General features: G+C 43.2%; 1 protein-coding gene across 12 annotated transcripts in view; it reads right to left on the reverse strand.

Annotated features, from left to right (window-relative positions):
- Window positions 1–706: 706 nt before the first annotated feature.
- STN1 (STN1 subunit of CST complex) overlaps window positions 707–14,424 on the reverse strand; it is a 44,770-nt gene continuing 31,052 nt past the window's right edge. For 6 of the 12 annotated variants that reach the window (XM_034663234.1, XM_034663231.1, XM_034663229.1 and 3 more), the window contains 3 exons: window positions 11,942–12,014; window positions 11,408–11,482; window positions 707–1,476 (listed from right to left, as the gene is read on the reverse strand). In XM_034663234.1, coding sequence (XP_034519125.1) covers window positions 1,316–1,476; window positions 11,408–11,482; window positions 11,942–12,014 — 309 coding nt within the window. In that variant the 3' untranslated portion in view covers window positions 707–1,315. Of the gene's footprint in view, window positions 1,477–9,555; window positions 11,056–11,407; window positions 11,483–11,941; window positions 12,015–14,424 lie in introns of those variants that run through there. The other 6 variants (XM_034663232.1, XM_034663227.1, XM_034663233.1 and 3 more) reach the window with 4 other exon arrangements.

The raw sequence follows: 14,424 nt of genomic DNA on the forward strand, positions 1-14,424 counted from the left end.
AGATAGCTGGGGTGTTATCCCAGGTAGACCCCATGCCATGGGGAAGCTTCCAAATGCATGGAGGGCATGGGGCAGGCACCTGGGTAAACAGCTGTTAGAAAGAGGACAGATGTTTGGACCAAGTCAGAAAAGCCCACAACAGGAAGCAGTCTGTTGGTACTAGCCCTCAGCCTGACATATGAAACTGCAGCCAACTTCTAAGTATAAAAACCACTCCATTTCCACAGAGAGCAGAACAACTCGAGGCCTGCAGGCTCTCCAGCAGAGCCGCTAAGAGCTTATTACGTCAAGAGCAAATGTAGCAGACGAAGGCAGATGTGCCTTTTTGAAATGACTGTAATTAACTCCAATTCTTTCCCCACACTTTATTATTGCTGGCTGGATTTGTCATTTAGCTGTTAGAACAAGCCTACTACATACCTTGGATTTTTTCCCTTTACCTTGCCATTCCTAGCAACAGCACGACTCCATCACCTGTCCGGGCAAATACAGAGTCTCTGTCTGGATGGTGTCGGAACACCCTGCACATTCAGTGGTAACCTTGAAAATAATGTCTACCAGCCAGCCAACTGGCTGAGAGCCTCCAAGGACTTCAGGGCATTAAAGGACAATGTCTTTAGTCACGTATGTCCTCAAGTGTAGGAAAATGTACCAAGACACCTCTTAATTTATAAGGAAAATAAGGAAAATGACCAACACAGAGCCATGCCTTGGATCCATTTATTCCCATCTCTGGGTGGGTCCGTAAACAACATTCATCCCAGGACTCAGGACCCACCTCTGGTACTTGATCCGTGGAAATCGTAGGTGAGTGATACTCATCCAAGAAGGAGTTCGCTACTCTAGGTTCTTAACCACTGAGACAGCCTACTAGAATGTACTCGATAGTCTGAAGTTTTAAAATGTTTTAGGTCTGTGTGAATCTGGCAAGATGCTCTTCACTTCACTTTACCATGTGACACCCCTTTACTGTGACAGAGCCTCAAGCCACATACGCAACAATTCAGCCACCAATCTCCTCCCTAATGCTTAAGAGCAATGCCCGGTCCAGGCAAGAGGTCAATGGGGAGGGTTTTCTATGTCATGGCTGAGATAAGTTACTTTATCCCACGGATACAGCAGCCAGAGGGCAGCCTACAGAATTTAAGCCCAGTTCCATTCCTTAAATGACCATACTTCACAGTTTATTATGAGATCACTGCCACCAGGCCTATAAGCCTCTGCACGATGTTTAAAATCGGAGCCTGGGAGTGACCACCACCTGCTGGTCCTCCTCCTTGGCCCGGCCCCGTGCACGCCATCTGCCGGCCTGGCCTCAGAACGCCGTGTAGTAGTGCTCCGTTGTGCTGATGATGTCGCTCTGGTCCTCCAGGAGCTCCAGCACCTGCTGCAGCACACCTTCACTCAGGTCCGGGCTGACACTCAGGCGAGCACAGGCCAAGATGTGCTGGAAGTGGCAGCCCTTCTCTGCGTCTGCTGGAAAGAGGCAGTGGGTTAAGCTTGGCACACCTGCCAGACCCTCCTCCCCACTCAACGCAAGTCCTTCTCCATAGCTCCCGGGTCAGAACCTGGGGATTCTTGGGCACAGCGGAGTTGGAGATGCACTGGTTTAGATTACCAGAAGAAGCAAAACAAAAGCCCTGTTCTCAGGCCCCTTATTTTGCCACATGACACGGACCCACTGCTCAGGAACTCAGGCCTTCAACCTTTAAGGATGGCTCATCGATAATTGATTATCTGTAACTGAATGGATTTTTAGTGCCTGACCATCTTTTTTCTTTAGTGCAGTTACATGTATAAGTGCACCTGTTCGGGGCCGAACCCACAGCTTCCCAGGTGGGAGCCCTCTTGAGACTGACAGTAGAGCTGGTTTTACGGCAGCCTCTATATTCTTTCCCGTAAGTCCTGACTGATGTAACAGCCTGGGGAAGAAGGGATTCCCACCACTGGTCTGCTCTCATTCTTCTCTGCCTAGGCTTCCAAGCAGTCCCATCTATGATGGTTGTGTTCTAGTCATCTCTTACCCTCCACCCCAAAAAACCCAAGACCATTTGGTATATAATGATAGAAGTTCAGGGTTAGCAACCGCCTTCCTAGTTCAGACCGATGATTTAGAGTAGTGGAATGCACAGTGAAGACCACAGATAGTGAAGACCCCAGATTCACTTCAAGCCCCATGCAGGGCCAGGCTTGGCCTCTCTGTTGTCTCCCCAGCATCTGGCCCACCTGCTGCTCCACACGGTCACTGAATGTTGTTCTCAGAGAACAAAATGCTTTAGGCTCCAGGAAGGTGATTAAAGAGGTATAGTGGTGTTGTGCAAAGCACGGTTTTGGACAACTCATAGCATCTCTGAGCCCCAGTTTTCTCAACAATGAGGAGGGGGAGGGACTATGAAGGGGGTAAGGGCACCTCTGGGGTCCTTTCCAGCTCTCAGGGTCAGAGACTATCCCAAGCAGTGCTCCTGAGCTAACAAAGACTTGCTAAATTCTGACCTCTAGTGGCTCTGTCCACTCATTAACCTTCCCAGTTGGGGTTACTGTTGAAAAACTTGTCACCTGCACTGGTTTCCAGGCTGTTCCTTCAACATTCATTCAATAAAGACTTCCTGAACACCTACTATGTGTGTAGTGCTGAGCAAGGACAAGCAAGTGACAGATGGAGAGCAGACTCCAGAGTCCAACAGACCCGAATTCAAGTACTGGCTCCGAAAGGGGCAGTGTGGTTCACGTCTCTGGGTCTGATTCCTCATCTGTAAGATGGGGAGAAAATCACCTACTTCACCGGTGGTTGTGGGGATCAAAGGAGCCCGGCGGAAGGTGCTTCTTACACGGGAATGACTAGGATTCCATCATCCTCTCCATAACCTAAGATGATACACATAACCTAGTCCCTGCTCTAAAGCAGCTTTAGCTCTTCCTGAGAAGGGTGATGCTGGATGGTGGAAAGGAGTTCCAACCAATCTGGGCCTGCACATGGCAGAGACGGAGCACTAGGACTGTCACCACCGTCCAGCTTTTACGCTGTCTTTGCAGGGCCTGCATGCCCAAGCTCAGGGCTCAAGAGGACTTACGGACCTATGTGGGGCCCTGAGCAGCGATGCTGACTGCCCCGAAGGCCTTAAACTATTTCTTCAGAAAGGCCAGGCTGCTGTCTGGGAAGGATGCTCACAAAGTGACCTTCCAGTCACATAGGGAGAAGGACTGGTTTCAGTTTTTCTAAGTGTTTGGCAGAACTCACCAGTGAAGCCATCAGGTCCAGAGCTTTTCTTTGTTGGTAGAGTTTTAGCTACTGGTTCAATCTCCTTACTAGTTATAGTGCTACTCGTATTTCCTTTTGCTATGCTTGACTCAGTCTTGGTAGGTTCTGTGTTTCTAGGAACCTGTCCATTTCATCTGGTTGTCCAGTTTGTTAGCATGCAATTGTTCACAGGACTCTTTCACAGTCTTTTTTTATTTCTGTAGAACCAGTACTAATGTCCTCATGTTCGTTTCTTAGTAATTTGAGTCTTTTCTCTTTCTTCTTAGTCCCTCTAGCTAAAGGTTTGGCAATTCTGTTGCCTTTTTCAAAGAACCAACTTTTGGTTTCATTTTCTCCATTGTTTTCTATTCTCTATTTCATTTATCTTTGCTCTCATTGTTATTCTTGCCCTTCTCCTGCTAGCTTTGGGTTTAATTTGTTCTTCTTTTTCTAGTTCCTTAAATTGTTAGAAGTTAGGTTTTGAGATCCCTCTTGTTTTTTAATGTGTTTTTAGCTATAACGTTCCCTCGAGTGCTGCATCTCCTATGTTTTGGTATGTTGTATTCTCATTTTCATTCATCCCTAGCTATTTTCCAATTTCCTTTGTGATTTCGTCTTTGATCTACTAGGTAAGAGTGTTGTTTAATTTCTACAAATTTGTTAAATTTTCCAGTTTTGTCACTGACTTCTAACTTCATCCGATTGTGGTCAGAGAAGATTCTTCATATGGTATCTTTTAAAAATCTACTGAGACTTAATCAGTGGCCTAACATGTGGTCTATCCTGGAAAATGCCCCATGTACACTTGAGAAGAATGTGTATTATACTGTTGGAGAGAGTGTTTTCTGTAGTCTGTTAGATCTAGTTGATTTCTTGTGGTGTTCAAGTTCTCTATTTCCTTACTTATCTTCTGTCTGCTTGTTGTACCCATTATTGAGAGTACAGTACTGACATCCCCAACTATGACTGTAGAATTATTTAGTTCTCCTTCAATTTTTGTCAATTTTTACTCCATCTATTTTGATGGTCTGTCATTAGGTACATAAATGTTTGTAATCACTATATCTTCTTGCTGTATTGAAACTTTTAATAGTATATAATGCCCTTCCTACCCTCTTGTAAACTTTTTGGTTTTAAAGTTGGTATTGTCTGATATTAGTATAGCCACTCCTACTCTGTTGGTTCCTTTTATTTGCACAGGGTATCGTATTCCATCCTTTGACTTTCAATCCATTTGTGTCTTTGGATCTAAAGTGAGGCTTCTGTAGACAGCATATAGTTGGATCATGTTTTTTTAATCCATTCTGCCAATCTGTCTTTTGAGAGGAGAGTTGAATCCATTTAGGTCTAAACTAATTATTGCTGGCGGGGGAAGGACTTACTTCTTCCATTTTACTATTTTTTTTTCTATATGCCTTACAACTTTTTGTCCTTTGTTTCCTGCATTACTGAATTCTTTTGTGTTTAGCTGATTTTTTTTTTGTAGTGAAATGTTTAAATTCCTTATTTCCTTTTGTGCATATTCTATAGCTATTTTCTTTGTGGTTATCATGGGGATTACTTAGCATCCTTATTTGAATGTATTCTAATTTAACTTCAACACAGAAAAACTCTACTCCTTTACAGCTCTATTCCTGCATCTTTCAGTTGTTGCTGTCACAAAATTACATCTTTACGCATTGTGTTGCCCAAGAACATAAACTAAGTATTCTTTTAAATTCATTAGTCTTTAAATTATACAGAAAACAAAATGTGGAATTAAAAACCAAAGTTACAATAATGTAAGTAGATTAATAATTATTCTTTAATAATGTATTAGCTTCTTAAATCACACAGAAATCAAAAAGTGAAGTTACAAATTTAGTAATATTAGCTTTTATAATTGTCCACCTATTTACCATTATTGAGATCTGTATTTCTTCACATGGCTTTGAGTTACTGTCTAGTGTCCTTTCATGAACGCCCTTGAGCATTTCTTGCAGGGTAGGTCTAGTGGTAACAAACTCCCTCAGCCATTGTTTATCTTAGAATGTCTTAATTTCTCCCTCACTTTCGATGAACAGTTTTGCCAAATATGGGACTCTTGGTTGGCAGGTTTCTTTTCTTTTTACCACTTTGAATGTATCAGCCCACAGCCTTTGGCCTCCAAAGTTTCTGATGAGAAATAGGCTAATCTTATTGATGAGCCTTTGTATGTGACAAATTGCTTCTCTCTTGCTGCTTTCAAGATTCTCTCTTTGTCTTTGCCTTTCAAAAGTTTGATTATGATGTGTTGAGGTGTGGGTCTCTCTGAGTTCATCTTACTTGAGAGTTCACAGGGCATCTTAGATGTTTGTATTCATGTCTTCCATCAAATTAAGGAAGTTTTCAGCCACTATTTCTTCAAATATTCTCTCTTCGCCTTCTGGGACTCCCATAATACATATGTTGACTCACTTGATGGTGTCCCACAGGTCCCTTAAGCTCTGTTCACTTTTCTTTAACTGCAAGTTTTTTCATTTTTTTCTTCTGCCTTTGAATCTCTAGAGTGAAATTTTCATTTCAGTTATACTTTCCAGCTCCAGAATTTCTAGTTTCTTCTGAGGTTTTCAATTTCCTTACTTGTATTTCCATTTTGTTCATCCATCATTTTCTTGACCTTCTCCACATCTCCCTTTACCTCCTTGAGCAACCTTAAGACAGCTGTTTTAAATTCTGTTTCTAACAGATCTGCCATTAAGGCTTTCTCAGGGACAGTTCCTGTTGATTATCTTTTCTTTTGAATGGGCCATATTTTCCTACTTTTTTGTGTTCCTTGTGATTTCTAGTTGAAAACTGGACATTTGAATTTAATAATACAGTAACTCTGGAGAGCAGATTTTCCCCCTTTCCCCAGGATTTGCTGGTTTCTCTTGTTTTGTTTTTATTTTTTTTAATTATTTGCAGCCTCTGTGTCAAGGATCAGCCTGAGGTATAAACTTAAGTTCTTCTCAAGTCTTTTTCTGAGCCCATGTCTCTCCCTGGGCATGCATAATCATTCTGATTTTTCCCATATATGCAATTGCTTTTTAATGCCTTGGTCTTTCTTTTCTGGCTCCCAAAAGGGGAAAAAAGAAAAGTGAAGGGGAGGGGGGAAAGACACCGTCCTTTAAATCCACTGCAAGTCACCAGCTTTTCGGGGAGGGGCTTGCAACAATGGGAGGAGGTGCAACAATGGCCACCCACCTCTTTGTCTGCAACTCTGTGATTTGGGTGGGGTACCTGGGTAGCTCAGTTGGTTAAGTGTCTGCCTTTAGCTCAGGTCAGACGATCCCAGGGTCCTGGGATCAAGCCCTGAGTTGGGTTCCCTGCTCAGCAGGGACTCTGTTTTTCCCTTTCCCCTCTGCCTCTCCCCACCTCTCATGTGGTGTTCTCTCTGCTCTTTCTCTCTCAAATAAATAAATAAAATCTTTTAAAAAAAAAAAAGCAGCAACAGGTAAACAGAGCACTGATCCCTGATATCTGGAGGACCTGTTTCTTTTTGCCTACCTAGGTTCTTGCAAACTCTGTGTAAACTACTCCAAGAACATGTGCACAGGTGCTGCCATGTGGCTGGAGGTGAAGAAATGGTACTTGCTACTAAGAGCTGAAAATAGACTGAAATTATCCCCAATTTACTCTCCAAGCCTTCCCCTGGAAGTTGCAAGCCTTCGATAGACTGCAGAGTTCTAATATAGTTACGTTAGGCAGATGCAATTGTTGTCTAAGTGGAGAGACAGATTGCTAGCACTTCCTATTCCACCAATGTATTTAATTCTCACAACAACCCATCATGTGGGTACTATTATTGTCCCCATTTTGCATATAAAGACAATGAGGCAAACTATTATCAACACAGTACCAGAAGTCCTAGCCATAGCAATCAGAAAAGAAAAATAAAAGGCATTGAAATTGGTAAAAAAGAAGTGAAACTGTCACCATTTGCAGATGATGTGATACTATATATAGGAAACCCAAAAGACTCCACCAAAAAACCATTAAAACTAATAAACAAATTCAGTAAAGTTGCAGAATACAAAATTAATATACAGAAATTGGTTGCATTTCTATACACTAAAAATTATCAGAAAGAGAAATTAAGATAACAATCCCATTTATAATTGCATCAAAAAGAACTAAATATCTAAGAATTAACTTAACCAAAGAGATGAAAGATCTGTACTCTAAGAACTATATGACACTGATGAAAGAAACTGAGATGATACAAATAAATGGGAAGACATTCCATGCTCATGGATTGGAAGAATTAATATTGTTAAAATGTCCATACTACCCAAAGCAAAATACAGATTCAATGCATTCCCTGTCAAAATACCAATAGCATTTTTTTGAAGAACCAGAACAAATAATACTAAAATTTGTACAGAACCACAAAATACCCCAAACAGCCAAAGCAATCTTGAAAAAGAATAAAGCTGGAGGCATCATGCCCTCAGATTTCAAACTATTCTACAAGGCTGTAGTAATCAAAACAGTATGGGACCGGTACAAAAACAAACATATCAACGGAACAGAATAGACTGCCCAGAAATAAACCCATGTATAGACAGTCACTTAACCTATGACAAAGGAGACAAGAATATACAAGGGGGAAAGACAGTCTCTTCAATAAACAGTGCTGGGAAAACTGGACAGCTACATGCCAAAAAATGAAACTGGGCTACTTCCTTATACCATACATAAAAATAAACTCAAAATGGAATAAAGACCTAAATGTAAGACCTGAAACCATAAAAATTCTGAAAGAAAACATAGGCAGCAAACTCTTGGACATCAGCCTTAGCAATATTTTTTGGATCTGTCTCCTCAGGCAAGGGAAACAAAAGCAAAAATAAACAACTGGGACTACACTGAACTAAAAAGCTTTTGCACAGAAAGGGAACCATCAAAAAAACATAAAGGCACCTGCTGAATAGGAAATATTTGTGAATGATAGATCTATAAGGGGTTAGTATTCAAAATATATAAAAATTCATATAACTCAACACCATAAAAGCAAACAATCCAATTTTTTTTCTAAAGATTTTATTTATTTATTTGACAGAGAGAGAGCAAGAGAGCACAAGCAGGGGGGAGAGGGAGAGGGAGAAGCAGGCTCCCCGCTGAGCAGGGAGCCCGACGTGGGGCTCCATCCCAGGACCCTGAGGTTATGACCTGAGCCAAGGCAGACACCCAACCACTGAGCGAGCCAAGGCAGACACCCAACCACTGAGCCAACCAAGCACCCCAAACAATCCAATTAAAAAAGAAGACCTAAATAGACATTTTTAGAAAGAAGACACACAGAAGGCCAACAGACACATGAAAAGATGCTCAACATCACTAATCATCAGGGAAATGCAAATCAAACCCACAATGAGACACCACCTTACATCTGTCAGGATGGCCAGAATCAAAAAGTCAAGAAATAACAAGTGTTGGTGAGGATGTGGAGAAAAGAGAACTCTCATGCACTGTTGGTGGGAATGCAAACTGGTGCAGCCACTGTGGAAAACAGTATGGGGGGTTCCTCAGAAAATTAAAAATAGAAATACCATGTCATCCAGCAATTCCATTTCTGGGTATTTATCTGAGGAAAATGAAAACACTAATTTAAAAGATATATGCACCCCTATGTTTACTGCAGCATTATTTACAATAGCCAGGATATGGAAGCAACCCAAGTGTCCACCAATATGTGAATGGATAAGGAAGAAACGGTGTGTATATACAATGGAACATTACTCAGCTGTAAAAAAGAATGAGATCTTGCCATTTGCGACAACATGGATAGACTCGAGGGTATTATGCTAAGGAAATAAGTCAGACAGAGAAAGACAAATATCAGATGTCACTTGTATGTGGAATCTAAAAACAGATAAATACAGAGAACAAACTGGTGGTTGCCAGAGAGGAGGGGAGGGAGGGGATGGATGAAACAGGTAAAGGAGATTAAGAGGTACAAACTTCAAGTTATAAAATAGTCACACGGATGTAAATAGGGACTACAGTCGTTAATATCTTAATAATTTTGTATGGTGACGGATTGTAATCTAGACACCATGTGATCACTTTGTAATGTATATAAATGTCACCTGAAACTAATAAAATATTTTAGATCAACTATACTTAACTAAAAAAAAAGGGGGGGGCACCTAGGTGGCTCAGTTGGTTGAGCATCTGACTCTTGATTTCGGCTCAGGTCATGATCTCAGGGTCATGAGATCGAGCCCTGTGTCAGGCTCTGCATTAAGAAGGGAGGCTGCTTGAGATTCTCTCTCCCTCTGCCCCTCCTCCCACTCACATGCTCTCTCTCTAAAATAAACAGATAAATCTTAAAAAAGAAAAAAAGAAAAGAAAACAAAAGAAACAGAGGCACAGACTTATCCAAGATCACACAGTTTCAAAGTGGTAGAGCTGGGATTCAAACCCAGGCAAGGGGGCTCCAGAGCCCAGCTCTTCACAACTCTGCCATGCTGCCGGTCTTTGGACAAGCCTAAGGTCAGTGCTTTAGGGACTGAAAACAAGCTTCAGGTTTATAGCCCTTTCCTTATTCTAAGTTTATCCGTTACTGAAATACTCCTCAACGATTAAAGATTTTACATCCTACCGATAATCCTGACAAGAAACACTCAATGCTATATTTTGCACAAAAGGTCAGAAACACACTAAAGACCCAGTAGGAATGATCAAGAGGTTGAAGGCCTATTCATACGTATAATAGAATCCTGTGTGTGTTCAAAAGACTGAGGCAGTGTTAGATGTGCTATTGCCGAATGACTTCTAGAAGCCAATGTCAGATTTAAGACACAAGGTGTGGAACGCTGAGCATCGTATGATAACCTTTACTTGTGGGGCTTTTTTAAAAAACAAAACTACACAAACGTGCTTGGAAGTGTATACAACCTCTCCAGAATGGTATGCAGGAAACTAGTAACAACGACTGCCTGTGGACGTGGGAACATAGAGCCTGGAGTTCTGGTTGGGAGGGCTTCTGATTTTCTGTGTGCACTCTGCACTGTCTTTTTACCATGTCCGTACATGATTACTCAGAATACATATATATTTAATGTCACAGATATTTTCTAGGACAAGGAGTGGTCACAACAGATGCCCAGACAGTCCCTACGAGGTATTTTTCCTGGCCTTCTCAGTTCCTCATGCCCCAGAGTTCAGCTCCTGGGAGTTTCCTCATTCTGGAGCCTGGCTTACAGCTGCCAGAGGCTCCCCACATACAGACTGAGGGGCACAGTGTGGGGGTTAGGAGAGGATGGAAAACCTGCCACTTTTGCAGACTCTCAGGCCACCAGGCAGTTTGGTTCCCCTGAGAAATGCAGTGTTTCCTTTCATTCGCTTCACCAGGCACTGGGATTATTTCAATCCATCCTGTTCCTAGTACAGATCAAAGTAAGGATCTGGCCAGGTGGCCGACAGGAGGATGAGTGCAGGAAGGCTATTTGGGGAGCAGCCTCTCGTCTCTTCTTGGTTGAGGAACTCCACATTTCACTGCTCTTTACAGCTCCCTAAATTGTGGATAGACAGGTCTTCCCCCAACTGAAGGATACTTGTCCTTGCTGTTCTGAATGATGTGAACAAAAGCCAGAAACTCTGCATTAAAATAATAGATTGCTTTCAGTTTATTTTAAGATCTGTTGTCACACCATTCTAGGATCTGACCTCATCGGTTCTTAAAGGCTAAGTAGGGCTGCATACCATAAACACCAGGGCTGGAGACCTGGTCCAGCTCCACCCGCTGACTCAGCCTGTAGCAAGGCCAGGCCCTGGGGACGGAGGGGCTGAAAGGCCGGGGGTGGGTTTCTCTGGAGAGAGAGCAAGCAGGTTGAGGAGACCTGCAGTCATTAACAAGTCTTTCCCTTTTTCTTCCAGCCTCGTTTGTTGACAAATGCCAACATTCATTGTCAGCATATGTTTGCAGAAGACAGACTCTGAAAAGTCACCTTGAAGTATGCTCAGTTTACACAGGATTTAAAGATAGGGCTAGTGCTTTCTTCTTTTTCTAACTGCTGTGAAAATGGTAATGTCTGTTGTCAGACTAACTACAATTTGAGTTTCTAACCACTAGGGGCTGACCTAACTCCACTAAAACCAACTGTATTTTAAACCATTTCTTCTGCAAATTATGGGGTTCCAAGATGACTGAATTACACTCACCATAAACTGTAATGTCTAGAACCATTTCTCCTAACACTGAAAGGCTTGATGTTAGAAGGGAGGAAACCGTCTCGTCTGCGTTCAAAGACAAGGGACAAGAGTAGAATAAGAAATAAGACAAATCAGAGAGAACTTGAGAGCCAGAAGGTCAAGAAGTCCCAGGCTGGCGGCTTACCTCACTGTACTGCAAACACCTGAGACGCTGGCCCATCTAGCTCCTGCCCCAGCCCCAGCCCCAGCCCCAGCCCCTAACGAATCAGCATCCCCAGGGCTGGGACCTGAGTGCTGCATGTTTAAAGCAGCTATATGGATGAGTCGTACGTGAAGCGAAGGTCAGAACAATTTTGACAATCTAATGCTCACTGTACAGAAGAGACTGAGGCTCAGAGAGGGCAGGTGCCTTGACCAGTCATATTTCCAAGTCATTACTGGGGAAGGCCGCAGGTCTCCTGACTCTCCATCCTGTGCTCTCTGGGAGGGAACACCCCCTCCAGTGCACCAGGGCACCACATACATGTGCATTCTAGCACTCACGATTTGGTTTCTGGCAGTCCTCTTGAATGATATGGTGGATCTTTCTGTGCAGTTCTTTGTCTTCTCTGGTTACCTAAATGGGAAAAACAGGGGAGAGAGCATTCTTAAGTAATGAAGTGGTTGTGTCATCCAGACTCCCAGACTAGTATTTAGGATAGTTTCTAAAGATTTCACAGTGATGACCATCCCTACACCAACAAGAGGGTTTCTGATACTTGGCCTTTTGTCAAACCAGCTCTGTCCCTAAGCAGCTCACTGCTTTGTAGTTGGCCCAGAGGGACTCCCTTGGAAGGTGCTTTACTGGGGCCATGATGTCAAGAAAACCTGAAATTAACTTTCTTCTCAAATATTCGTGACACATTCATAGTGTCTCTTACTCGTCTTTGAAGTCTCGATCTCCAACCAGGACTCCTTCCTCTGGGCCCTGATACTTGTCTCACATCTCATTAGCTTTCTTCTTTCTCCCAACCCCAAAGAAAAACAAATGAAATAAAAACTATCCGGAAAAGGTAGCAAGAGTACATCAAGATCACCCACAGAAACACACTGTCTCAAAGGCAAACATAACGAAGCTCCTTTCTCAACCTGCTCCGGTGAGAGGGAAGCCAAGAAACCAACCGGGTTTCACCTTCATGTTCCATAGTAAATCAAAAAACAAAAAAAGAAAAAGGGGGGGAGGGGAAAAAAGCCAGCAAAGAAATACATGTATCAGGAATTGTGTGACCCGACTTTAGAATGAGTCGGGATCTTGACGCACAAGGTTATTGTGAAGATTAACTAAGGTGATGGGGGTGAGACCAGCTGAAAGCAGGAAAGCCCTACACAAACAGAAGTATTCACATCACTGTGATAACTACTTCCCTGAGCCAAGGCCCTCCGGAAAACAGAAACCGACCCAGGGGAGGAGGTGGAAGGGGAGGAGAGAAGGGGGATGGTTCTGTGGAGGAAAAAGAGCTATTATTGCTTGCTCACCCCATTCCAGCTCACACTGATTCACAGGAGGAAGTGCCCTAGCCCTGCTGCACCTCAGCCCTGGCCTGCTGCCCGGGAAGAGAAGACCCGCCTTCCACAGACACACAGGGCCAACCCGGGGCCCCCCAGGAGGAATGGGAGGGTGGGGGAGACATGTGAAGGTGAGCTGCCCAGCACGGGCTTCTCCAACCTTAGCAGGCCTTTCCAGCCAGGAGGAGGTGGTCTGTACCCATCCGTACACAGATTAGAATACACTTTCCAAAAGTTACTCAGGGGCCCCTAGCTGGCTCAGTGGGTAGAGCGTGCAACTCTTGATCTCAGGATAGTGAGTTCAAGCCCCACGCTGGGTGTAGTACTTAAGAAAATACAAAAACAAAACTGGGGTGCCTGGCTGGCTCAGATGGTGAAGCATGTGACTCTTGATGTCAGGGTTGTGAGTTCAAGCCCCATGTTGGGTGCAGAGGTTTTATTTTAAAAGATTTTATTTATTTATTTATCAGAGAGAGAGCACAATCGGGGGGGTGGAGCAGCAGGCAGAGGGACAAGCAGACTCCCTGCTGAGCAAGAAACCTGACGTAAGACTCAATCTCAGGACTCTGGGATCATGACCTGAGCTGAAGGCAGACGCTTAACCGACTAAGCCACCCAGGCGTCCCTTGGGTGTAAAGATTACTTAACGATAAAATTAAAAAAAAAAACTTAGGGGCGCCTGGGTGGCACAGCGGTTGGGCATCTGCCTTCGGCTCAGGGCGTGATCCCGGCGTTGTGGGATCAAGCCCCACATCAGGCTCCTCCACTATGAGCCTGCTTCTTCCTCTCCCACTCCCCCTGCTTGTGTTCCCTCTCTCGCTGGCTGTCTCTATCTCTGTCAAATAAATAAAATCTTTAAAAAAAATAAAAATAAAAAAATAAAAAAACCTTAAAAGTTACTCAAATAGTATTTAAAACATATCTTAATTTTTAAAAACTCTCTAAAATGGGGAGTCACTAGAGTAAATCAACAATAAGGAAATGTCCAATTAAGGAATCCTCGTAAGGATTCCCCCCAAGAATCATGTTGTTAATAGTGAGACTTCCGGGATTCCTCAGGATTTTGATCTGCCTCTAGGAGAATCACTCATGACCGAAGCCACATCTACACTGCTAATATCAGTGGTCACGAGGAAGCCCACTTTCACTGAAAGCATGGCTCCTCCAGTTATTAAAGGTAGGCAGCAAGAGGTGAAGCTTCAACTCTGAAAGTATGAGGCAAGCAGGCACTTGTACCCCTGGTGAGAATGTGGTGAGTATCGCCTTCTGGGAGGTCAATCAGACCGTGTTGACCAAATGCTTAAAAATACATGCCCTCTGCTCTGGCAATTCCTCTTTTAAGAGCTAATCTTACAGAAACCCTTATGTGAATTCACAAAGATAGCCACAGCAATACTATCTGTGAAAGCAAAACTCCGAATCAACTTCGATGTCCACCAGAAAGAAGTGGTTAAAAGTATAGGGCAGGAACCCATCATATG

Source organism: Ailuropoda melanoleuca, chromosome 6, assembly GCF_002007445.2.
Source record: "Ailuropoda melanoleuca isolate Jingjing chromosome 6, ASM200744v2, whole genome shotgun sequence".
Classification (NCBI taxonomy): Eukaryota; Metazoa; Chordata; class Mammalia; order Carnivora; family Ursidae; genus Ailuropoda; species Ailuropoda melanoleuca.